This window comes from Balaenoptera acutorostrata, chromosome 8 (assembly GCF_949987535.1).
Source record: "Balaenoptera acutorostrata chromosome 8, mBalAcu1.1, whole genome shotgun sequence".
NCBI lineage: Eukaryota > Metazoa > Chordata > Mammalia > Artiodactyla > Balaenopteridae > Balaenoptera > Balaenoptera acutorostrata.
The window spans coordinates 113615798-113643014 of record NC_080071.1 but is presented as its reverse complement, the minus strand read 5'-3'; the positions used below and the strand labels follow the sequence as shown (position 1 = coordinate 113643014).

The following is a 27217-nucleotide window of genomic DNA, read 5'->3' as shown; positions in this document are numbered from 1 at the left end:
TGGGCATCTAAGGCAGGACCCTGAGGGAAGGTTGGACAGGAAAATGCCAGCAGGAAACATCTGTTTCTTGGTTTTGTCATGCACTGAGCTAGCAGTTACCTGTGGAAAGAAGGCTGCAGGAGGGGTCACCTGAGAGCGATGGTCACCTCCTGGGCCTGGACCACACACGTGCACTGTCTACTCTGCGGAGAGTCATGATAATAACAACTGTGTACCGTGAACTCTCTGTGCTCCACACACCTCACTAAGAGGTTTACCTGCAGCCTCTCCATTTATTATCATAACATACGATGAGGAAACATTTCTGTTTTATAGTGATACATAAAATCAGGCAGATCCCTCAACTTGGATTTGAACCTGAGTGTGACTTCAAAGCCTATGTCTCAACTACTATATCATAGTGCTTCTCTAAACTAATAACAGGTACAGGGTCAACCTTGGGCTTTGTAAAACCCAAGTGACAGTGCCATCGAATCTCAGAAATCCAGCTGAAGTATATTTAAACCTTCCCGTAGAGGCCTTCGTTCAAAAACAAGAATCAGTAAACAGGAGACTTTGAGGTCATGAGTCAACAGAGACTCAGAAAATCATAGGAACATTTTAGTGTGATTGTAACTGCTTCTCACTGAATCATTCTTCATAGCATAGAGCCTATAAGCGTGCACTCTGGAGTCAGACTGTCTAGGTTTTTACCTTGAGCAAGTTATTTTACCTTTCTCTGCCTCTGTTTCTTCATCTGTAAAATGGGAATAATAACCACATCCACCTCATAGGGTTGTTGTGAGGATTGAAATAACACATAAGGACCTGGATCAGGCCTGACACACAGTGGCTGGGCCTTCGTTTTGACGGTTACAATTGTCATTGTTTTTATATGACTGTACCTCCACACTCTGTCCCCAGCTGAATGACAGTTGAGATTTTCCACTCTCTCTTTGTGGTCTTTTCATGCATGAGAAGTGGTCTCTCATGTATCAGCACCTCTGGGGATACCAGAGTGTCTGTTTGCCTCTAAATACAAGCACTTTCTCCTCCCTGCCCTTTTCTCTTGCCTTGTCTTTTCCCACCTTGCACAGCACCCACTGCATTGCAGATGCTCACGAAAGGTTTGTTGAACTAAGCTGAACTGAGGTCTGCTCTCAGCTGCTAGGAAACTCCTACTTTCTTTGTTTTATCCTTTGTGCTATTAACTCTTGTTATCTCCACCTGCCTGATCTCAGATTTGCTGCACGCGCTGCTTATGGGCCTCCTAGTTTCATTCACATGTTCTCAAAGACCATTAGTTCTGAATGGGGTGGTCCTACACCTTGGAAAGGGGGTATCTGGGGCATCTTGTTGGATGACACAGTGTTTGGGAAGCACTACTGACGTTTCAGGGACTGGAGACAAGGATGCCGGACCTGGTCCCTTGGACCTCACTGCCTCAGAGTTCCCGCCAGGCCTTCATGTGTGCCCGTGATCATCTGAGCACAGAACCTGACACCATGTCATGTAGAAACTCAAAGTATTGGGGGCATGGTTTTAATAGAAGCTGAATTTTCTCAGCATTCTTCAAGAAAAACTGAACTTTGTTTTATTTTAAACTTTACCCAGAATTGTTCACTGTCGCAGGAAAGCACATCATTGATTGCAGTGGCCCTCACTGTGTTTGAATTTCCAGGACAAGAAACCAGGAAGAGTCTGTATTTATGGCTGTTTCATTGGTGGTAACTCCACTGGGCAAGCATCTGGCCACTTTATTGTATCCCGCAAGGGAGTAACGCCTGAGCATTTGCAACTCGAAAAGCATATTGTTTATCCTAAATTACATATTTTTTTCCTTTTATGTGAGTACGAGTCTGTAGATTATATTTTTTGAAAGCAGTATATTTATTACAGTGACAGGATCCACAGCAAACTCGGTGAAGGATAAAGGCGCACAGGGTGAGTCTGGAGACCTGCCACAAGCTTTCCAGACTCTCCTATTAGAGTCACACAGGACAGGCATTGGGTTGAGACAGCGTGTGTGGAGTGTCGTCTGCCGGGAAAGCTCGGTAGAGCCTCAGCGCCCAGGACTTTTATTAAGGGCTGGTCACATAGGCACCCTTTACCCAGCATGTATCAAAATTCTAGACTCCCAGAAGGAAAGCAGGTGTTCAGCACAAGCCACGTCATTTGTACAAGGAGCTTAGGCGCAGTGAGCCACTCTGATTCGCTGTGGTGGTGGGAGCCCTCCCGAATCCAGATGCCAACTCAGGCCCACCCTTGTCAGTGGGCCTTGCAAGAGATGGCAGTCAAGCCTGCTATGTTAATTTTTTTTTTTTCTGTGCAGTGGGTTATACTACCTATGAATATCATTGGTAAACAGTAAATGGGGAATTTTTTTAAAAATACATGTGTTTCCAAGGGACATTAGGTCTGACAGATTGAGAACCACTGTCTTAAATAAAATAGTCCTTCACCCCCAGATAGCCACCCAGAGAACTGGCCAAAGCTGTGAAATTACAATTTTTTGTTATTGGCTTCATGTGCCCCAAATCAAAATTTTAAGCAGACTTTAAATTTTCTTTAATGTGTATTACTTCCTTCTACCACCACGGTCTGTTAACAGAAGGGGAGCAAACAGAACATTTCTTCCCCTGTATTATGGACAGACCTAGAATGGCCTGTTTTTCTCCCCACTTCTTTATCTCTAAACTTCGTGTTTTAGCTGGGCACAGTTGATACTCAATAAATGATAATTGTCTCTGCTACTTTTACAATTTTCTCACTACTCACTCCTGTAGCAGATCTGAACTTTAATTTTTCTTTTAAACCCGAAAATCTTACTGACTGCTGTTGTGGGTTTCAAACATGATTCTGACTTGAGAAGCAAAGATCATTCCAACATGAGGGCAAGGCCCAAGGCATGTAATACAAATAAAAGTAGAATCTGGTGTCATCAGGTCACCTCTGAAAGCCCCCTGCTTGACACCATGCTGTGGAATAAAATAACAGCTCCAGCAGGCCGTCCCTGAATACAGTGTGAATAAACAACAGGTGTGCTGACTAATTGTTTTCTCATCATGGTGCATATTTCACACGCCATAACTCCCAAATGAAATACCAAAAGAATACATAAAATTAAATGATTCAAAGATTGAAAGGGTTTATCCTTTTTATGGTAGAGTGGGAATCCATTGAAATCTTGAAAAGAAACTGTAACTATCACCACAACTATTGATATCCCTAAATATGTAATATTTATTTTTTGCTTTAAAAACTGACACTTGAAGATGAAAACCACCAAAAAAAAAAAAAAATGAGGCATGTCCACAATTCAGGGAGTGTATAAAGCAGTCCATACTTGGATTTTACAAAAGGAAGAGATTAATTATCTCATCCCTCCTGTTAAATGAGCAATTGAAAACTCCAGGGAAGTGTAGCATTACGTGACAGTGGTCTTCCTTTGACCTTTGCGAGTGAGAACTAGAGCGTGACTGTCGAGAAAGGACCAAATCAGCGGTCACACTTGGAGCCATTTACTGTCGCCTTTGCCGCACACCCCGCTCTGCACACATTTCAGACCAGATGAACCTAACTCAACTTATGTTAAGTGATTTTTAGCACATGAGTATGTTGCGTAAGATTCTGTGTTACCATCTGTTGTGGAACCAACCATTTTGCTGGCATAAATCCATGTGGCTCGCCTCTCCCGTCCCATGATCAGCCGGAGGATAGTAGTTAAAATGAAATGTGAGCAGCAGTGAAACTTGAAACAGCAAGTCAAGCAGTCCACCTCCTTTGTATTGAATTCTACTAGTGTTCCCTTTCCTCCCCCATCTGATTTGCCCTCTGTTACACTGGTTGGATGCTGGTAGCTTTGGGGTCCTTATGTGGAAGAGCCCCATCACTATTGAATGAATTTTTATTGACTTTGCTGAGGATGTGAAATACTATATTTAGAGATAAAATCAGATCTTTAATGTAACTGAAGAGGTCATTAATGCTTTAACTCTTAGTCACCTCCCTCCTGCCTGGGTTTTCTTTTTTTTCTTCTTCTTCTTAAGGGCAGGCTCAGCAAGGCAGACATGTGAATTGTATCATTAACTAGGCTTGTCATAAACTATGCCATCTTCATTATCATACATTAAATTTTTGTGGATGGTCATCCTGGAAGTTCGTATTAAATTTGGTGGCTTACCTTGAACATGCTCTGGTTCATTAGCCACTCACCTATGTAGAGACACAGGAGAGAGGGATCATTTGTCTGTGACCTGTCGGTAGTACAAGGACAGCTTTCACATTATGAATTAAAGTCCACTTAACTGCACTTGAGGTCGAGAAAGTTGGCTTCAGGATATCATCCCACTGATACCAGGTTCCATGATGGCTAATACAGTGGCCTTCCTGAGACTACTTTTGCCTCTCAAATTTGTTCCTTCTGGCTGACATTTCAGGTTGACGCATTGAATCAGTCAGGACAGGCTAGGTTATGCTGTGGTAACAAGCAGTTACAAAATCTCTGTGGCTTCAGACATCAAGATTCATTTCTTCTTCACGTTCCGTGGCCCTCGTGGGTCAGCAGGGGAGCGCTGCACCTCTTAGACACTCAGGAGGTATGACTGACGGAGCAGACACCATCTCAAACATGGCTAGTCGCCAGGCCAGGAAGAAGAGAGTTCTGGGAGATCTCACATCACTGTTCAAAGCACTCTGGGTTGGAGCACCACCCTCACAGTTCACTGGCCAGAACTAGTCACATGGCCCCACCCAACCACAAAGGGGTCGGGACACACAAGGCGACACATTCCCAGTAGGAGAGAGACTTAGATGTACTTGACAAGCAGCACTCATGACCACCACACTCAGTCGCATCCTCCTCCTTTCCTTCCTCTACTTCAGAAACTAGAAAGCCACATACACTGTTTTTCAGCTTCTTTTTCTCCTAGAAGGGTCCACATGGTCCTGGTTCTGGCCTGTGAGACCTAAATGGAACTCTGCAATGGGGACTTAGCAGAAAGCTTTGGCTTTCTTCCTAAAGGGGATTGGACACAGCTGTGGTATCTTCCCTTCACACTTATCCCTTCTTCCATCTGGAAGGTGGAGGCAGTGCCAGCATACGGAGCAGCCACCTTGGCATGAACTCCCCGCCCCCCCCCCCAAAAAAAACATGGCAGAGCCGAAAGATGGGAAGAGTTTGGTTCCTTGATGATTTCAATGAACCACTACACCAGCCCTGGACTGCCTACCTCCGGATATCTTGCTATGTGAGAAATATAAGCCCCTGTAGGCTTAAGACGCTGTAAGTCAAGCTTTCCTTTTTTTTTTTTTTTTGGTAGCTGAATGCAACCCTGAGACTGTCCTTATATGCTCTGAACTTCGAAAGAAAAAGATCCCCTTCAAAAGGATGTGTTGCAAACACTCCAACATCATTAAAATATGATTTGGAGATTTCTAATACATGACCCTGTTCTAGACTACTTTTTGTTTTGGTCCTTTTGGTTGGCATTTCATGTTGGCTCACTGTATCAGTCAGGATAAACTAGGTTGTAACGCAGTAACAAACAACCCCCCAAGTCTCAAACTGCCTACCACTGGACTTCTTGATGTGTGAGAAAACAAACACCTGTATGTTTCAGCCCTTGAAAGTCAATGTTTCTGCTTCTTATAGCTAGGTGCAATCCCTACTAATACAGTCTTGCTTATTCTTGAATTTAAAAGGATGTGTTACCTGCAATCTGTGAATGTTTTCAGGCTTTCTTATGAAGGATTATCTAGAGAGATGATTCCATATTAATACTTCCTTAAGAGTTCCCAGTGAACTTCCCACAGTCAGCTCCATCCATCTGAAAGAAGAAAACCTGCTAAAAATGTCTTTTACCACATTTTCATTCTCTTTCCCCTTTCCAAATTGAAGAACTCTCTAAAAGAAATCCTTTAATAAAAATATAAAGCCCCCATTCTGTGATTTTTTTTTAAAAAAAGTCTGGTTTTCATGCCTTTTGGGGGTACCTGGGACACGTACAGAAGAAAATCTGTTGGAAATAAAATGAAGGAAGAGAAGAAAATATACTACGGTTCTGAAAACTTTATGGAAAGCCTTGAAACTAGCTATGAGACTACTTCCCTATCCTGAGAATCTTACAGAATGTGGCTGAAGTCTCTCAGAATGCAAAACACTTTAGAAACTGTAACCTGCTTAACATTAACCTTGACAAATTCAGGTTCTGTCTTGTGAATGAATGAATGCCTCCACTCTTGAGAACTCGGGACCTTGAATATCTAAGTTGAAGTAGGACGGCAGAAAATTACCTTTATCTTTCTCTCTCCTTCCACCTTCCATCCCATCCCCATTCTCTCTTTAAATTTTTAACAGATTAAGTGAATGACTTTGACCAAAAAAATCTAATGAGAAAGTGTTTTCAAAAGGACTGTTGGATTCCTCACTTCTCACCACTGGTGCTTCCCGGAAGGACAGCACTTTGCTTTATGACCATGTACTGATCTCTAATATCTTTATTGAACGTTGTCTCTTCTTTGCCTCCTACAGGCAAAGGGTGAGAGTTAGATAATAGTATTAATTTTCCAGACATCTGCACACGTTTAAATGGCCTTTTGAAGTTTGAAAATCGTTTCTCTGTGAGCCCACCACAGGGCTAAAATGCCATTAAGGTCTCGACTGGAACAATACATAACAGTCATAGCTGAAGAGCTCGGCTTGGCAATGAGAAGAAAACTCATTTATTTTGGTGGAGATTCAAATTAATGGACGGTCCTTGCCCAACCGGTACCATTGCCTCCAGGTTCTGGAGGTAAATGACGGGACTGAGGATGGCTGAAATCCACCCACCTTTGTTCACACGTGCGGAAAGTCAGAGCCGGGAGAGGTCTCCATGTCACATGCAGCGTGACGTGGAGGGTTGGGGAGCAGTCAGGTAATGGGGTTCATAAACATTTTTTAGCCATGGTTCATTGTGTAAGATCACAGAAGCCTGTGGTCCCCTTGTCGGAATAATGTTTTGAAATGTGTAAAATAGATGGCATAGGATTATAAAGGAAACTGATTATATTGAGGTCCAGTTGCTAAAATATTGAAAAAATATATGACATAGTCAAACATGTGCCTCATTTCTGAAGCATAAAATAACAAGCTCAGGGCTTCCCTGGTGGCGCAGTGGTTGAGAATCTGCCTGCCAATGCAGGGGACACGGGTTCGAGCCCTGGTCTGGGAAGATCCCACATGCCGCGGAGCAACTAGGCCCGTGAGCCACAACTACTGAGCCTGCGCGTCTGGAGCCTGTGCCCCGCAACAAGAGAGGCCGCGATAATGAGAGGCCCCGCGCACTGCGATGAAGAGTGGCCCCCACTTGCCACAACTAGAGAAAGCCCTCGCACAGAAACGAAGACCCAATACAGCCATAAATGAATAAAATAAATAAAAAAAAATAGTGTTAAAGGTGAGGAAATCAATGGTGGAATTTAAAAAAAAAAACAAAACAAGCTCAAATGGAAGTTCTAAGTTAGTTTTTACATAATGATTCCAATATGCAATTTCTAGAGATATTTTCAAAAACTGTAATGTGACATGAAGATATCTGTGATTTCTGTCAGTGACAAAGTCACCAGTTGATACCACTGAAGTTTGATGCCTGCATTTGTAGCTGAAGGAAATGCTAAATTTTAGTTCAAGTTTAGTGGAACTAAAGATGCCTTTTCTTCCTCAGAGTTCACGAATGCTCTGAATTCTATCCATGGAATTAACAAGCCCTGAGAATCTGTATTTTCTATTTCCTGGGAATTGCATGTCTGTGTAGTTACAAGGATAATTATTTGTCCTTGTAACTACTCATTCCTCCCAGTGGAATAAGTGCAGAGTTTAATATTAGACTTTAGAAAATATTTGGATGACTATACTTCATATTTGATGGCACTCCTGATCATTACGTAACGGAGCATATACCCCGAGTTTGAGAGTTTGATTCTGTGGGTCGTCTGGTGACAACCACACTGCTTTTTTCTTGGCCCTCTTACAACTAATAACAGTGTAGGGCTAGAAGCACCTTGAAAGGTTTGTTTCTCCGCCTTCATACAAGGCTTCCTGGGCAGGTGTTGGGACCCTACCAGAGACAATGACATCTTCACTGGCTCTACCCAACTGGCCACGGTCACCACACAGAGGTACCTGCTTTATAATCTGACATCTGAAACTCTCTGAGAGGAAAGGAAAACAGGTTTCAAGGAGTCTTGTGTATATTTGCCGTAGGACTCAACATTGGTTCTCCCATGGAACATAGTTTTAAGGGACAGTAACTTCAAATTAACTCCTATAGGAATGTAATTATCAGGGACTTTCTTCAAATTTGAGAAAAGGAAGATTTAAAACCAGGAGAATGTCTTATTTCTTGTGGCATAGTAGAGGAACTGGTTTAGCTTGCCCCATTTCATAGTGATAAAGCAGCATTTGATAGCAGCAGCCTGTGTGATAAAATGATTATGGCAGCAGTGAGAAAGAATCTAATCAGAGAATTGATCTGCGGATTCCAATTCTGTAAGAGCCAGCATCAGTCAACATAAATGTCAATAATGAGATCGGATTGAGAACTGCCCAGTTCCTTCAGATGATTCTGGGGTCTAGTGACACATCCAAGAGGTAAATGTGAAAGGGAACTGAAGACTCTTCCAGTCACTCCATGGACGAGCCGCAGGCTACACGGTACTTTGGTGGCACGTGACCGGGTGGGTCCAGGCTAAAGTTAATTAGAGACAGATTGTTAAAGGACTTTCATACCGTGAGATATGCGGTACCAGCACCATGTGGTGCAGTACAGTAACAGTTGTTATTGTAGCTGGTAATTTACACTTAGTCGTGGCAGTTTAGGGAGGGGGCAGGAGACACTCAGTGCTCTTATTTATTGTATCTTCGGGAGGCCATGTCCCGAGAGTGCAGTAGCAAAGGAAACTGTCAGTTCTCAGGAAAGGTTATACGGGATAGAATTCTGAAGTCATCATTTGCCATTTTATACGCCTTCATCGATTGTCTGTCCAGGGTTTTTACCGAGAACTGGTCCTCCACCCTGTGTCATGTAAGGACCATGGACAGCAACAGGACAAGCGTCAGCAAGTGAATTTCAGGATCAAGAAAACCAGGGAGCATTAAGGCGTGTGGCGTCGCTAAGGAGTAGGGCAGGGATTCAGGGGGGTGGGCAGAGAAAGAAGAATGTGAATATAAAACGTCGCTCTGCCCACTGCCACCTGGGGCCACCTTGCTGCCTTGGCAGGAGAGTCCTCCCAGATTTCCTGTCTAGGCAGGACTTCCTTTCAGGGCATGGGTGGCCCTCCTGTGGGGACAGAAAAGGGAATACATGAAAGCAGGCAGCAACTCTGAAGTCGCTCCTAGCATTCTGATTGTAAAGCAACTGTGACTTAGAATTGACAAAACTGACTTTTCCTTGCTATATGTATTTTTTCTACCTCCGTCAGGTGCCCTCTGTTGACACTTTCTGGAGTTTCAAATGGGCATTACTTATGTGCTACCAAAACGGTGGTTCTTCATTGGAGGTGATTCTCATATTAGGAAGCTGTTTCACGACTGTTTGCAGGGGCAGGCAAGTGTCACTACTTGAGGATAGACGGGGGGGGGGAAAGCATACTACTCTGTTATTGAAAAATTATTTTAAAATTCAAAATTCCACTTTTACCCCAGTTAGCTTAGTAAAGGTAACAAATTAGATCCTTGTGTGATTAAGGGGTGTCTTTCAGAGTCTAATGATTATCAGAGAAGGTGATATCCAGGGCCCACTTCGTGGGCGTGAACCTGTGCAGTCACGTAGGGGCTTAGAAGGGCCCTGTGCTTGATTTAATGCTGTTCTGTCACCATCTTGAAATTCTTAATGTCTTTTTCACAAATGGGCCCCTGCCCTGGGCCCCACAAATTATGTCACTGGTCCTGAAAAAAACTAACATTTATTGAGCATTTAATATGTCCCAAGCATTTTAATGAATGGAGTCCCTATCACAGCCTTATAAATTTGGGAGTTTCTTCTCTTGAACATCCAGTCTTCAATAAACTCCTGTGAACTAATATTGTTATTATTATCTATAAAGGAAACTGAGACTTAAAAGATGAAGTAATTGCCCCAAGCCACACAAAGCCAGAATCTGAACCCAAGCAGTGTAACACCTGGGGCCATGTGCTGTCTGGGAGAGTAGCTAATTTGTGAACCTGAACCCAGGATTTATACTGAATGTTGAACAGCTGACTCTGCAGTTATTACCTTCTTTGTTTTAAATATGTCAACGAATCAAGGGTTTGGATCCATTGGATTCCAGTTAATTGAGGTGTTTCAGTAATACAATGAACGTGGCTCATGGATCTGAACTTCACACTTGATGACACACTGGACGAGATATCTTCTGGGACTCAACCACCAGCTTTCTGAATAAGTGATTCACATCTTACACAATGATGATACTTTTATGCACTCAAGTTAGAGGGTGTCTTATTTCATTAGTTTTCGATCAATAGAAAAGTATTTATGAAAAGAACTACAGCATCCCACATAAAACAGCTGAGCAAGGAAACAGAGATTTATATGGAATAAATGATTTGAAGCCCCTGGAATTATTAACATGGGGCATTTGAGGAGAAAAATTTGTGATTTCCAACTTTCAGTCTGAGAAGAAAATTATTATCTTTAAAACTAGCTGATTAGTAACAAGTGTTCAAAATGGATCCTGAATTCTAAATAATAATTACTTCTTGGCAATTTGGACTTTCCCGTAGTTTCACAAATGAGTCTAAGGGCAGTTTCTTGTCTCTATAATGCTTTGTAATATTTATAGATCTATAACCAATTTCTTTGTAATAGTTATTTATAGATCTCTAACCAATTCCTCTGAAAAATAAGAACTCACTTTTGGTATTCTCTGAGGTTGAAAATGTTGCACATGTTATCAAATGAAAGGAAACTCAGAGCAAGATTAGTTTGCATCTTTTAAGAACGTTTCCATCAAAGCAATTTATGAAAATCAATAAATCTGTAGGGATTTGAGAACACAGAATGATTTTAGGATTATGGTAACTGGTGACTGTCTCAGAAGAAAATAGAGAGATTATGTTATTTGTATTTATGCATCAAATATCCATTTAATACTTCACAATTTCCACCCTAGGAGATTAGGAATTTCTCTTTCGACCTTCTTTCCGGGTGCCTGGTTCACAAATTCATAGTGTTTACTGAACATGCTTGATGAGAACAAAGTGTTCTGTGCCTGCTGAGTCTCAAGCAAAAATGGTAGAAGCATTGTTTTATGTCTTGTGGAGGATATGCCTTTTTACTGAATTTTCTGATGCAGTTGTAAACCCCCTAATCTGTCATACAGATGTTTGTAATATCATATCATGTACTTTTTCTCTTGGGTGTTACAGCTGAATCTTTAGTCAACTTACTAGAGGATTTGCTGGGGAAATCGAGGAGCAGTTTTCACTTCAAATTCTGGTGTCATTTCTAGCTCAGAGTTTGTTTTCAACAGTTCCTCCTAATTTGCTTGAAACACACACACAATTGAAATTTAAATATAGAATATATTTAGCAAACTGATAGAAAAATAAAAATAAATCCACTCGACTTGATAAATCCTACGTTAATAGCTGGAAACTACCATTTGCCAAGAAATGACTTAGCTCAGTGAAATGTATTTTACAGCTAATCCTTTAATGTCTGTTTTACATATTACCCTTCCCACTGTTAATATTGAACAATATTGTAAGCTAGTAATTGTATGCCCTATATTTCAAATTGCTATTAGGAAGCCACATAAATAACAGTTTTCAACTGATTGTTTATAATACCCTGAGGCATTTCTTACCATGGGGTAAAGTTAAGAGTGGATTTTAAAAAAACTGCTGTGGGGATGGAGCTACAGAGAAACTGTGACTCAGATCTGTAGCAACAAAGCCTATAAAGCCAACTGAAGTCATGAGTCTGAAACCCTGATAACACACAACTTAATATTAACTATCAAAGGAGCTGAGACTACAGGCCTTCGCCGAACATTCAGCCAGAAACCGCCTTTACTTGATATGTCTTCACAAATGTCGTGAAATGAATTGGACTCTCCAGCAACTTGTCCCACTAGAACCAGGACTTCGGGCTGTAAAATACAGATGAGGGCTCATCACAGACGTCATCTTCATCAACGCTCTGATCTCTGTCTTACCCCAACCTCCCTGCAGGGAAAGACTGTGAGAGTGACTCTTATAGCCTGTGAAGGTCCCAGTGGTTATGTAATCTCCCAAACTCTGCATTTCATTTGTTCTCATCTTTCCTTTAATCATGGCAGGTGGCACCCATCTTATAAATAATTCTGCATGATTTTTTTTTTTTTTTTTTTTGGGTTCTCCAAAACACTGACAGGGCACTTTCTCTTCCTAGGAGTTTCTCTTCTAGTGTCAAACAATAGTCATTTGATGTTAATGTCTCCTCATCGAAGTTGCAAGAACAGAGCTGGACCCAGGTCTGGCTGCCTGCTGGCAGCCTGGATAATCATAGAGCACTCTGGCATCACAGAAGGAGCCACTCTAGTTCTTCAGGATTAGTGACTAGAGATCTCTGGAATGCCGGCAGCTCTTTGCACAGCCCTAGCATGCGGCGTGAGTGAGGATCCTGGTTGGAAACCCCTGGCACCCCTTTCGGGAAGAAGCATGACGAGAAGGCTAGAAGCTGTGGGTGTGGACTCTGTGTCCACATTGGCTTAGGGACCCTCCCTGTCTCTTCTTCCATTGCTTGTTTACGTACCTAAGGGCCATGGAGGCCCACAGCCAAGTTCAGCATTAGGAAAAAATGTGTGGTGGGCAGAGGAAGAGGGGAGGAAACTTGAATTTTGGAGACAGTGATGGGTTCAAATCCCAGCCCCTCTACTTGCTCACCCACCGTGTGACTGGCCGCAGGTCCCTTGTTGCTGAGACATCCCTCTCCCCGCTCTCCTTTTGAACTCGCCTCTGTCGTCTTGCTGAGCCATATGCAGAAAAATGTCACTCTCTCTCATCTCTGGACCTTTGTACAGGTCCTGCCCAGAAAGCCCTGATTTCCTTTCTTGGTTTCTTCCCCTGAATCATCAGTTCTTGTTCATAAAATCTCAGCTTAGCTATCGCTTCCCGGGAAAAGCCTTCCCAGAGCCCCCTGCTGAGTTTCCCATGGCACATGACCTTGAGCGTGCCCGGTGGCGTGTCCCACAAGCACCTTAGCGGCAGGGACTGTGTTCGTCCATCGTTGTACCCTGGATTAGAGGACATAGTGGCAGAGGACGTCATGAGAGGCCCTGAAGTCTGTGCCCAGGTTCAGATCCCTGACCTGAACAGTTCCTTAACTTCCCTTGTTCCTCAGTTTATTCATCTGAAAAGTGGAGCTCATAATAGAATCTACCTTGTTAGGTGATCCTAAGGATTAAATAAGAAAAAAATCATGTCTTTTTTGTGTGTGGGTGTGCCTTAGCAAGGCATGTAGCGAGCACTCTATAAATGCTTGCTATTTTTTTCAGTTTTATTTTTCAGTTAGATCCAAATATTTATATACGGAACTGCATTTCCCTGAAAAGAATGTAGAGACCTAAGAAGGAAACATCACCAATACCAAAAATATTATCAATAATAATCATCCTCATAAGGAAAGTATATTTTTGAATAAATGAATGATTTATGTTTAAGCATAGTAAGTGAAGATATCACATTGTACTTAGAGTTATTTCTATTTTTAATTCTATGTAGTTTATCTTGTTGTCTAATTAATTTATATTGTTATTTTAGTAAGTTGTTTCTACCAAACTATCATTAACCAGATTTAATTGTAGAATTAATGGTATAAACTCTGCCGTCAGACTGCCTGGGATTTAAATATGACTTATATGACCTTAGACAATATTTTTAGCTCTGTGCCTCAGTTTCCTCACCTGTAAATGGGGATAATAACAGCCCTTACTGTGAATTGTGATAAGGATTTACAAGGATAATATGCATGAAATAGATACTTAGTGCTAAAAAGAGCTCAGTGGTCTCAGCTGTTGTTGTTACTGTTGTTGTTATGATTATTTCTTTTTCGGTTATCGATTATCTGCCTCTGAGAAAGGCTCTGGGCAGGAAAGTTCCCAAGGCAACATAGTTCACTTAATGGGAGTGACCCAAATTATGGGCTTAGCACTCAGGCAGAAATAAGCAACTCATCTTGCAAAAGAGACCAATGAGGATATCCGTTTCCTTCCTTCAGGGGAGAAGTGAACAGAATGTGGTAGAGTTTGGACTTAGCAGTAGGCAGATCTGGGAGAGAATCCTGGTTCTGCCACTTACTGGAATATAGCCTTGTGACACTGGATACCATCCTTAGTATTGGTTGAGTTCTTCATCCCTAAAAATTAAGATCTTAGCTTCTTCCACACAATAGCATGAGGATTCATGAGATAAGATCAGGGAAGGGACTTCACTCAGTGCCCTTCTTCCCCCATAGGGCAGGAAGTAAATCATTTCTTCCTAATAAACAGTGCACTGGACTTCAGTGACCATCAATGCTATTTCCAATAGGTCTGGTAAAAATAGAAGGTCAAGTTGTTTTTCTCCCTAATTCGTTTAGTTCCGTGAAATCAGAGGAAAAATTTGTTCACCCACATGTAAAAGTCAAAAAGCTTCAGAAATCCAGGAGAGTTTTCAAAAATCAAGCTTGATTAAAAATATAAAATGCAGTGTAGATAATTTTACAAAACAGCAGGGGCAATTGGAAAGCACTTATTAAAGTACCTGTTAAAGTAATTAGTGATAAAAATGGAAATTTCAAGGCACTTCTGTATCTCTTAGATCCCAGAACAGGCTCAGACTGTGCTGAATCACTTCCTCTCTCAGATCAGAGTCACAGAAAAAGACAAAAGAGAAGCTTCAAAGAGTTTTAGGATTGGGAGGCAGGTGTGAACCACTCTTAGGAACTGGCTCTTCCCAGGTCTGAGTGAGCTGAAGCCCTTACCGTACATCCTGTTTCCCAACACCTGTCACTTTGCTGTTACATATTAAATACTTCTGATTCCTTTTTGTTTGTTTTATGTAAAGAGACCAAGGGATCTGGGAGCTTGACAGGGAGACCTAAGCCCCTATGGCCTGAATCTTTATTGCACAGAATATTATCTTATTTATATTTAACTGTGTTGCCACACTGACCCCTACCCTCACCACCCCCGCCTCCGTATCACTCTTCCCGTACCATGACCTCTTTTGCATATCCTGCCTTAAAATTCTTCTGTTTTTTTCTCATCTGTGTGTCCGGGCTCCTCATTCATATCATAGCCTCCACTAACGGGCTTCTTTGAGTCTGTTCATAGTCAGGACTCTTACATAGTAGATGCTTCATGAATGCTTCTTGTTGGACTAATTAGAGTGGAGACTCCCGAGGGCAAGGTCTGCTGTTTATATCCTCATCCATCATCCCGCTGGTCCTCTCCCAGCAGGACCTCAGGGCACTGTTAATGGAATTTCAGAAGATAGGACAGATTTGAGACACTCCAGTCATCAGTCTAAGCTGCAGAAGCCCCAAATAAACTTCCTAGTAACCAAACCAAATGCTCCCTTAGGCAGCTACTGGGTAATCAGGTTGCCATGGTAGCAGGGACCCTTGAAGAAGGTTTTGAATATAGCTGTGGAATAATTGTTTCAAAAGCGTGTATAACCTTGGATCCCGGAGAAGTAGAAAAGAGGATGCAGAGCCATGTCATGTGCAGAGGCACCGTCCAGAGCGAAACGGAATGCACTCAAAACGGGTCACAGAAAGACGGATATGCAGGGCAAGTCTGAAAGTTGTCAGGGAAAATAATAACCGCATCAAGGACTGGTGTAGGTGGCTAAAACAAAATTAGCTATAAAAATTTCAGACTCTGAAGTGAGATCAAATCTTGATGGACATATTTTTTAAAGGACCTCTAAGAGAATATTCAAAAGACGTGCTCTGTGTCGCATCAGCAAGGTGACCGAATGCAGATATTATGTTTTATCTCTGTAGCCCCAAACGGAAATTGTGGCATAATTAATTAAACATCAGCTTTTATCCAAAAATATTTTGTCCTGGGCTCAAATTTTTGGGAATCTAAGAAAGGACTATATAATACTCAGTTACATAATACGCAGTTATGTAATGTTCAGTTTTATAATACATTCTTAATGGAACAGAATGAAACCTCTGAAATGTGAACTAGGGGTCTGCCACAATATCTCTTGATGGGGTTTGGAAGGGCTAATGAAAAATCACATTTCGGAGTGTGGCAAAATGTAAATAAGTCTAGTGTGTGAGAAAGATAAAACTTGGGGGGTTTTTGGATGATCATCTGGGGAGTAAAGCTTCCAAAGAAAAATTATCTTAATCAGGCTTCGAGTCATTTTAGGAGATTTCCTCGAACTTCCTTTCAGAGCCTTGCGCATACCTGTGAAAACTGCCTTATTACCCAACAGAAGGAACAAGGCTTATTCACTTGGAGATGTCTAATTCAAGCCATATTTAGAACAAGTCTCTTAAATATATACCAAATCCACCACATGTTTTCTACCCCTGTAACAGAGGATATCCAGAAAGGTGAACTCATAGGAAAAGCTATGAAATTGGCAAAATCCAAAGATGCTCATAGGATTTCATAATTACGTACTCCAGACTTGCTTCCCTTGTGCTGGGATAAAAGGAGATGAAACACACTGCCTGGGGACCAGCATGGGCTGAATTGAGGGAGCAGGAGTGGGGCTCTAGGAAGCTCTCTGGAAGCTGTGAGTTGAGATCAGATCTCCAAGGTGGAGGCAGGACAATGTGAAAACAAAGCCACAGCTGACGAAGCAGTAAATTCTTCATCCAAGAAATCAGCCTAGGATCCAGGCCACAATGAGACAGGAAGGAAGGGGGCAGGGTACAACTATTAAAAGAATGACACAACATTAAGAAGAACAGGATACGACAAAAACCGGTTAGAACCTAAGATGCCCAAGATGGCAGAAGATTTGACTTCCAGTGGACCTTGAGCCTCATCGTAAGCTCATTGTAATGCATTAGCTAAATGACACACCCACAGGCGCCATGACAGTTCTGAGGCCAACCATAAAAGGCCAAAAATTCTTGGAAAGGCCACAATTCTTGGAAATCCCTGCTCCTTCCCCAAAATAGTTGGAATAATCCCTCCCACTCTTTAGCCTGTGAAATTACCCAGCCCATAAAAATTAACCACCCATATTTCAGTGCTGCCTCTCACCTTCTGAGACGGCCCACACTCTGTCTATGGAGTGTGTACCTCTCTAAATAAACCTGCTTTCACTTTACCACGGCTCGCTTTTGATTTCTTTCCTGCACGAAGCCAAGGACCCTCACTTGGTGGCCCACCCCAGGGACTCACCCGAGACCTGGGACATGACCATCCTCTCACGCCCCATTTTTCCGACAACTAGATCTGTGAGGGAGGGTGATTCCTAAACAAGGTCAAGTACAAATGAGCAACCAGCCAGGTTAGGGCAGTGGGAGCAGCGGCGCTCAGCACGGGGGTGGGCAAGAGCGGGTGAGCGTAGGCTCCGAGGCAAGGAGTGACCAGGGGCAGCTGCTGCTATTGTGTCTCTTGGGGAGAGTGCTGAATGGCTAAAGATACCAATGGTGCGTGGGCAAATCCCAAGAAATTCTTCCACTGCTAAATACCCTACCATGAACTTTTTTGAGAGTAGAAAAATACCTTCTGATGGATGGTAGAGTGCATTAGGAATAGAATTCAGGGAAATGTGGTCGGTAAAGAAGGTTGAGCCCTAGATCATTCGGCAATAGCAGAACTCATCACTTCATAAATAAAGTAGGAATTCAAGAATTGTGGGCAGAGAAGCCATCCCGTCTGACTGGGAGACCTTTTCCACAAGGGGGAGAAAGAACTCTAGAGAATATAAAACAGGACAGGGTAGAATTCAGGATCTTGGTACTGTAGCATCTACCAAGCTTGAGTAAATCAAGGGGATTGAAGCAGATCAGATTAAAAACACTAATTCACATTCACCTTTTGTGGCTGAACCTAAATTACCCGTGTTGGTAGTGTCCATTAATCAGATATACGCCATTGTCACTCTCATAATTTCTTTTTTACAGGTATTTGGTTTTCTTAGTTAGAGAGGAGAATAATTGTATGCATGATTATGGTATTAGATTAATTCTCTCACCAAATCTGAACGAAGATAAGAGAGCGATGGTTAAACAATCCTTTTTGTATGTTCCTCTTTACGTCTGAAATCCTGAAATGAAAAACTTCACACAATCCTTTTCAAACTTTAGGGAGTACATCAATAAATACAAAAGCTGCTCATTACCCTGTTTCACTTGGTTTTTCCAGTATGGTTTCCCGTGTTACCCACATTTCTCAGATAATCTGCTTTTTAACCCCACCTTGTGTCACTAAATAAGGACTCAGTGTCGCCCTGGCCTCAGCAATCACTGCCTTCCAGTTGTGACATCGTCTCGGTACTGAGCAAAACTCCAAAGGCAGAATTCTATTAAATGCAACAAGCCTTCACTAAGCATCTGGAGAAGTGCAGCTCCGTGAGTGAGGAGAGAAACAAAAAATGGCAAAGCAGCCCTCCAGCCCCACTCTGAAAGGCCAGGCACACCTTGGTCTCAGCCTCGGCTGCCATCATTAGCTGGAGAGCTGCAAAGCCATCTGGGCTACTGTGAAAGGGGCCACTCCACCTCCATCCCGCCAGATAATGCATAGCTGGTCTCAGGTGCAGTCCTTCTCGGCCTTGAATTACAGGTTCAAAACTGTAAAATAGAAAATAGAGCTGGCTGACTGAAGGCAGAGTAATCCACCCAAAATTATTAGCCCAGCTTGTATTTCTGGCCCTGGCTGCTCTGGCACTACCAGGTCCCCAAAGCTGACCATGGTATCTTACTCTGGTGTGAGGCATGTGCCCTGACTGTGGATTGTGCTACACCAGGGCTTGTCACACAACTCCTCACCCCTGCCCCTGCATAGTGACACGAAGTAGGCCTCTTCTCCATGAAGCTGAAAATGCATATGTGAATATGTGTTTCTGAATGTGTATATAATGTGTGTATATACATGATGTGTGCATGTGAATTTGTGTATGTGTGTCTCTTTATTTAGTGACTGCTCTGTTTGCTATAGAGTACTTATCTCAGAAAAGGGTGGCATCAGCCAGTTAATATTAACAAACAAACAAACCCCCAAATGATTAATGGCTCAAACCCAGTGTAAGTTTCTTTCTCATGGAAAGTCCAAAAGAGGTACTTCTGGTCCCAGGGCAGCTCTTTTCCCTTGACTATTCAGAAATCCAAACTCCTCCTACCTGCTGCCTCCATCTTCAACACGTGACTTCTGTGATTGCTGTGCTAAGTTAGCTGCATCAAACTGGTGGAAGGGGAAAGAGGGTGGAGCACCGCATGTGGGAGATATTCCCGGGCCAGGACAGATATCACTTTTGCTCATACCCCATTGGCTGGAACTAACCCTGTCACAGGGCCACACCTACTGCAAAGGATGCTGGGAAATGTAGTCCAGCTGTGTGGCTAGAGGGAAGAGGCAATGGGTTCCATGACACCTAGCCAGCCCCTGCCACAGGGACAAAGCAGAAATCGAGGGCTTGGCCTGCATTCTCATGGAGCTGGTCACCCCATTAGGGAAATAGACCCTGCAATACAGGAGCAATTCAGCAATTACGCACTTCAGACAAAGGGCCAAAATGATGGAGGACGTAATCCATCTGGGTGAGGAATCCACTGGGGGCTACAGATGACAGACAACCTTCCAGGCAGGTTTCAGTGCAGTCCTGAATAGTGAGCAGTTTTCAGGCAGGTGGGCAGGAACATGGAGAGTGTGCTATAGGCAGACGGACAAAAGCACCAGCTCAGAAGTGAGAGGGGCCCATTCTAGAGACAATGAAACCAGTCTGGCAGGAAGGGAGGGGTGAACAGTTACCATGAAAGGAAGCATTTGAGTGAAAAGATCTCACTGGCCTCTAGTTTGAGAATGTGTGAGGCTGGGAGTCTCTATTTCTAAGACCAAGTGAAATCTCAGTTACTGAGATAGCATAAGAAGTGATGTGAGGTCAATTTCAAATCTATAGTGAGTAATATTGTTATCTCTCATGTCTAAACACTCACACAAAGACACACACACACACACACACACATATGCACACACACACACACAAAATCATGTCCGAGTCAAATCCAGGATTCATCCAGATTCGTAGGCTAAAGATTTCAAGTTTGAAAATTTTCAGGTGGGAGATTTTTATCTGACTGGACACTTATTCAGTAAACATGAACTGTAGGTAGGTAGTCATGTGATAGTGAATTTGCCCTCAGACTAAGCAGGTGGACTTCCTTGAAGAGGCAGGGGTACTCTCCTGTCAGTTATACTCTGTCAATGATTTTAATTGATTTCCTCATGTATACATTCTACCTACTTTTCACTGAGACCTGAATTAAGACCAGATAACATCACAACACCAGTTTGAAAAGTGATATTCTCTCTCCCTCTCTCTATGAGAATTTATTTATTATATATGTATATGTAGAAAATATAAACCTTTCATAAAAATACTTATTATAAAAGTATAACATCTAATGGGATTGTGAGCTTTTGTGGTTATTTAACCATGAAGGATGTTTATGTGAAAGGATGATATTTACCTTTTATTTTCTTACCTACAGCCTTAACACAGGAGTAGATTTTATTTTCCTCTAAGTCAATTTTTATTCTCCTTACATACATGTAAACTATAATGACAAATGATTCATTTGTACCTTAGCATTTAAGAAATTACCAACTCTCTTATTTGTAGTGAGGTGAATGGACCTAGAGTCTGTCATACAGAGTGAAGTAAGTCAGAAAGAGAAAAACAAATACCGGATGCTAACACATATATATATGGAATCTAAAAAAAAAAAAAAAATGGTTCTGAAGAACCTAGGGGCAGGACAGGAATAAAGACGCAGATATAGAGAATGGACTTGAGGACACGGGGAGGGGGAAGGGTAAGCTGAGACAAAGTGAGAGAGTGGCATGGACACATATACACTACCAAATGTAAAATAGATAGCTAGTGGGAAGCAGCCGCATAGCACAGGGAGATCAGCTTGGTGCTTTGTGACCACCTAGAGGGGTGGGATAGGGAGGAAGGGAGGGAGACGCAAGAGGGAGGAGACATGGGGATATATGTATATGTATAGCTGATTCACTTTGTTATAAAGCAGAACTAACACACCATTGTAAAGCAATTATACTCCAATAAAGATGTTAAAAAAAAAAAAGAAATTACCAACTCTCAGTTATGACAGTTAATTGGTATAAGACTGTAAATTTCACAGTACTATCTTATTTATTATCCTTTCTGACTATGGCAATACCTCTCCCTACCTGAGAGGTAGGTTAAGTAGCCTCTTCCATCCCTTTGTAACAGGCAAGGAATCTGAGACAAAGAGGTTCAATTACATCCTGAGATCTGGTAAAATCTGTGCCTTCGGGCTGAAACTCAGGTCCCCTTGCCCTAGGATCTGTCCCCTCTCCTTCATGACTTTACCTATTTCAATGGAGAGAACTGACCATTTGCATAAAAATAACTAAAATATAACATCATTTAGGAGGATGGGTTTATATATACACATATTCATGCAGAAAGCAAAGCGATGACATCATATATCTGGTAAGAAGTGTAACCATGAACTGAATAAGAAGTCAGATATCTAATCTATAAGGACTCTTTCCCCCAAATCACATGATATACCACTCAAAATCATCATTTCTTTTGTTGAATGTCATTTCCCATAAATTCTTTGACTCTTTGCATATTGATAAATGTGTTCATAAGTCTTAGAATGTTATCATTCTTTTGGCACTCTCTCAGTCCTTAAAACCTATATGTGGGTGGAGAAAATACGGACAGCTTTTTCTTTATGGACTACAGCAAGCATCGGTTGGGTACTTACTGAGTATGACACGTTGTGCGACAGATCCCGGGGCTTAAAAGATCTTTGATTCTAGAGGGAGCTCGAGATAAGGATTATAAATATTGTGCGGAAACAACACCCTGACTCTAGTTACCTATTGATGTCTTAGCATTGTTGGAGAAATTAGAATCTTCAAAATAATGGAAAACCAGATATCTAGGATTTATGTTCTTTTTGGTGAAAGTAACTCCACAAACACAAATTGAGAGAAGCAAGAGTATAAGTCTGAAGCAAATGATTCTAAGCTCTACTGATAAGAAGGAGAACTGATCCATAGCAGGAAAAAAAAAAAAAATGCCTTTATTCCTTCAGATGGATGCAGCGCAATGCTACCAGAGTGCTTATCCTTCAGTGGGTGCTGAATAGATGTTTGTTGAGTGACTAACTAACCAGGTGCACAGGGCTTTCACACAAGTTCAACCTGAAGGAAGTCAAATGGGGAACAGTAAATATGGCTTATTTTAGTGGAGTTTACAGCCCTGCTGACAACATGGTGGATCTGCTGGGACAAAGTGACCCTTGGGCAACCCCTGCACGCTAAGATGATCCTAGCATTAATTATTGGCAGAGAACTAGACATTTCCCAGATCAACATCAGTATGCAGCAAGGCCTTTCCTGGGAGGAAAAGGAATAGAAAAACTTTTCAGAGGTGAGGGAGGCATCTCAGCCACATTATTTACTTATTCGATTCGATTTTTTAGTGTCTGAAGTCACAAAAGTTGTAACCAAGACAAACCAGGCTGTAAGTACCATTTTTAAAATGTCATCAGCCTAGCAGAAACATTAGACATAAATCACGAGTTTTATTGTATTTGCAATTAAAAAGATCAAATTTAATATCTACAGAAAAGCCTTAGTAATTAGGATAAAGATTAATATAGTGAAATGTCCCTGGTTTAGCAGGCCACCCAAGCAAAGCTGAAATAAAGAATTGAGTATATAATCGAATAGCATGTGAATATTAATGCACAAAGCCCTCCAAGTCCCCAGATCCCTGATGCAATTATTTTCTATTCACATTAATTGTTCCTAACAGATGACATTAATGACTTTGAGTTAAAATGTGTGCAAGGGAAGATTTCACAAGATCAGTGCTGTTTAGAAATAAGGTCACTTTTATAATTATTTGCTCAGATTTTAACCACTACTCAACATAATAAGGTTAACATGGTGAGTGCTTTTTAATGTGAATATCAAAAGTTAATTTAATGTTAATATCAAAAGCCAATAAGTGTATTGGGGTATTCACATTTTTCTTGCTATTTCTTTTTCCTTACTACTTATTTTCCAACACATACTGACAGACTGTGAAAGTGTGATTATTGTTTATAATCTGTAATTGCACATGTGTATATATAGAACACTGATAAACTCAGATAAACTTTTTTGAGTTAGGATATGTGTTATCTAATCTAGAAATGTCAACTCTTTTGAGATTTACGTGTCCAAGGCACGATTTGAAACAAACAATTAAATCAACACTATTCAAAATTTCTGCCTGTTTTTACCCAGAAACTTCACTCACGCATCTTAGATCTTTCAACCGGGGATTTGCTCTCAGATGTGGAAAGAAGCCGGAGTCTGACACACTCACGAACTGATGTTGAAATGCACGTGAGTTTCCCTGTCGCCTTTAGAACACTTGTTCAAGTTGTTATTTTTCTTCCTTCCATCAGAAATGATGTCACAAGTGAACCGTAAAGTGCATCCTTGAAGCATTGTCAGGCAGATTAAAAATAATTTTCCTTTCTTGTGTTCTCTGCAATTCAATATCATGTCCCCCAGCTGATGAAGTAAGCAGAAAGTGTCACTCTCGGCAAAGATATCATAAATCTTGCCTCGTCCCCAAGATACCTCTTTGGGTATTGATTACATCTCAAAGTCTCTGAGAAATGGCCAAGGAGCTTTTTATTAAAGCCCATGTCCCATATTACTCATCCTACTTTTATGATATATTATGTATGAACTTTTAAAAATTCATGGTCTGTACTTTTTTTTTCTTTAGCTAGGGTTATCTTTGTGCTTATTTGGCAAAACTTTAACCAGCGTGGTTTTTAACTCTCATTGACATAAAAAAAGTATCTTGAAAAACACAAGAGCCAAATAAATATATACTGAAAAATGTTAGGCTTAAAACAATGACAGATGGACATGTGTGGATAACTGGCCTTTTATTTTACTGTATAATTTTATAAGTGTAGCTAGGAGAGTCTATATCGAAGGTAAATATTCTCTAGTTAGATTGGAATTAAATATCAGTGGAATGCTGTCACTTTAAACATTCATGAAGACCTTAATGGCATCCAATCTATAATATGGCCTTAAGATCAGGAATTTTTTAAGTTGCAGTTTTTATCCAAGAAATCCTTGCCTTCATTCTCTATGTCTCTCTCCTTTTTGTTAACTAAAATTATGGATTTTGTATTGCATTTCTCATAGTAAGGATGTTAAAGCATATGAGTGCTTCAAGGTGGTAATCTAAAATACACTATGGGAAAAAGACACTTTGAATAGTGTAAACGGTATACTTTGCCAATTAAATCAACACAATTAAGATAACGTTGCAACGGAAACCAGCATACATCTTGTGGCCAAGAAGAATTTTAATAATAATCATTATCTATTACTAATTACGACTCTTCTCAGGAGGATGTTTGGAAGGAAGTCTGTATACGTGCAGCAGTCCTGCTTATTGGCAGGGGCCTTACTTGGAGCTATATCATAGCGGCTGGGACCTGGGCCTCACATCACAATGTTGTATTGACTGGGTGACCTTGGACAAGATTGTAACACCTCAGTGCCTCAGCTTCCCCATCTGGAAAATGAGAAAAAATGGTATTTCTTTTCTCTTTCTGAGAGTTGTAGTGAGGATTGAATAAGATAATATATAAAATGTACATAACACAGTACCTGCTGACAGCCTAGAGCCATAACGAGATCTCCGCTGCTTTAGCCCTCTCGCATTCTTAAGTATTTGACCGCATGCCACGGCCACAGAAGAACATGGCGAAGATGGAGAATGAGAATAGAGAAAAGTGTCTACTGGTGTGTCTCTACAGAAGGTCACATCAGTGACCCGTGGAAATAAAGTACACCCACTTCTGGCTGTTTCTCAGCACAGCGCCCACGTGTAAGACCATGATGGCATATTAAGAAGTGTAATGCATGGTCCCTTAGGGAGGCTATAAAGTATAATTTTGTTGAAAAGCCAAGACACACACACATTAAAAAAAGAAACATTTTTAGTAATAGTAGTAAAACCTGACAGTTACTAAGTTTTACTATTACTAATAATTACTGAGTATCATTAAGTGTACTACTCCTAATTGGCAGGGGCTGTTCACTCTTCACATTGATCTTATGTGGTAGGTGCTTTCATTATCTCCAGTTAGAAAGAAGGAAACTGAGGCATGGAGGACTTAAATAATTTTCCCAAGGTCAAAGAGTTAGCCAGTGAGAGAGCCAGGATTTAAACCTTATAAGTGGCCTTGGGGTTCAACCGCTCAATCACAGAACAGTTATTCACTGGAGCAGATAATCCTACATGATAATCATGTGCTGATGAGGGAAGAAACTTCAGGACAGAGGAGCTCACTTTTCAGCCATGATGTCAGAGATTCTGGGTCCCTTATTAAATTCCAACATTGATTGCCCAAGGTCAGGGAAAGGTGGGAGAATTTCCCAGTAGAGAGGACTCGCCCCTTCCTCTTCTTGGCAAAGAATTACTCTGTAATCACCCCACCACACACACACACACACACACACACACACACACACACACACACACACACACACACACACACACACACACCCGTCCCCAGTACACTGCTCCAAGGGAGAGCTCACACCACTCCTTTCATCCTACTCAGCACAGCCCACGTCACACTGTGAGATACACAACTTGCTACCAAGTAATCCACACAAGAGGTAATCGTCCCTCATCGCTCCTCCTAGGCTAGGGGCTTTCTACTCAAAGCACAGGCCCTGGGCCAGCAACATCAAAGCACCTGGGAATTTCTTAAAATACTACATCTTAGACCCCACCTCAGAATTACTGAATCAAAATCTGTATTTAACAAGATCTGGGATGACTTACGTGCCCTTGAAAGGATGAAAAGCCCGGCTTAGAGGACACTTCTGTGCATAACTACCCCAGCCCTGCCTGCCCCACATGGCATTGATGGGCCTTCCCCACCTCCCCACAGTGTCCTCCATCACATCTGGGCATCTCAAGTTCAAGGTCAAGGGAGAGGCAGCAATGCCTTCCCTTCTCCAGCTCATCTTCTGAGTTCTAAGTGTCCTGTCATCTTAATCCGACATCTGTATGGAGGTGCACACATGTGTGACAACTGGGCAAGGAAGCTTATTTGTTAAAAAGAGGCCTGGGAATTGAGTTGAGTTGTAAAAATAGACAGTATTTTGATAGGTGAGGTGGGAAGGTATAGATGGGAAAGAGAGAGAGAAATCACGTATAAGCTTCAGTACTTTGGGAAAAGGTAGAATATAAACGGTGACTGACACCTGTGCAGGATGTGAAAAAAGCCATGGGAGGAGTTTAGATCGGATGGCCTCAAAGGACGTGGATGCAATCTCTCTCTGGATAGTAGACACAAGTTCCAGAGCAGAGGTAGTCCTAAATAAAAACCACCACCCTGCTGAGCCAAACAGCAAAATATCAGAGCATGGGATGGAGAAAATAGAGGACACACAAGTAGAAGTGGCTCGTGATGTGATATTTCTGAAAGTCTGTTCAGGGCATGTTCCAGATGTGTGTGCCGTGGCTGAGTCCTAGCTGCCTTGTGTGCCTGTGCGCTGGGACCACTGGCAGAGGGTAGTTGTTGAGATACAAACATGAACTCCCCTTAACTAAGTTACATCTGACAGTAAATAAGGTCATAAATCAATAAATATTGCTGAAAGCTGGATTTTAAGACAACTTTCTCCTTTCAGTGATATTTAGAGCCAAATTTCAGAGGGAAAAATAGAGTAGTAAAATTCCTTGGCATTTTCAGATCACTTAAAGAGATTATTGTGCAGCCAAAATGAAGTATCGATAGCAAGGCAGATGCCTGATATTGAAAATCTAACATTGTTAAGCATTATGGATATTGATTAGACAGCAGATTAAACATGCCCTCTGTACCGATGGCAGGGGTTTCCTATTGACCACGAGTGCTCCCAGAACAGCATTACCTTCCTTCCCCAAGCTGGTGTTTAGTCATCGTCACTTGGAATTGCATTTGGAGAA

The 27217-nt window shown here is 41.7% G+C and overlaps 1 protein-coding gene across 14 annotated transcripts in view; it reads left to right on the top strand.

Moving 5' to 3' along the window:
* Nucleotides 1-27217, top strand: part of NCKAP5 (NCK associated protein 5) — a 1062317-nt gene that overhangs the window by 915153 nt on the left and 119947 nt on the right. For all 14 annotated transcript variants that reach the window (XR_009009050.1, XR_009009051.1, XM_057551412.1 and 11 more), the window contains one exon: nt 23482-23583. Coding sequence is in view for 12 of the 14 variants with exons in the window: in XM_057551412.1 (XP_057407395.1) it covers nt 23482-23583 (102 nt within the window). In the remaining 2 variants the exon portion in view is untranslated. The remainder of the gene's footprint in view (nt 1-23481; nt 23584-27217) is intronic.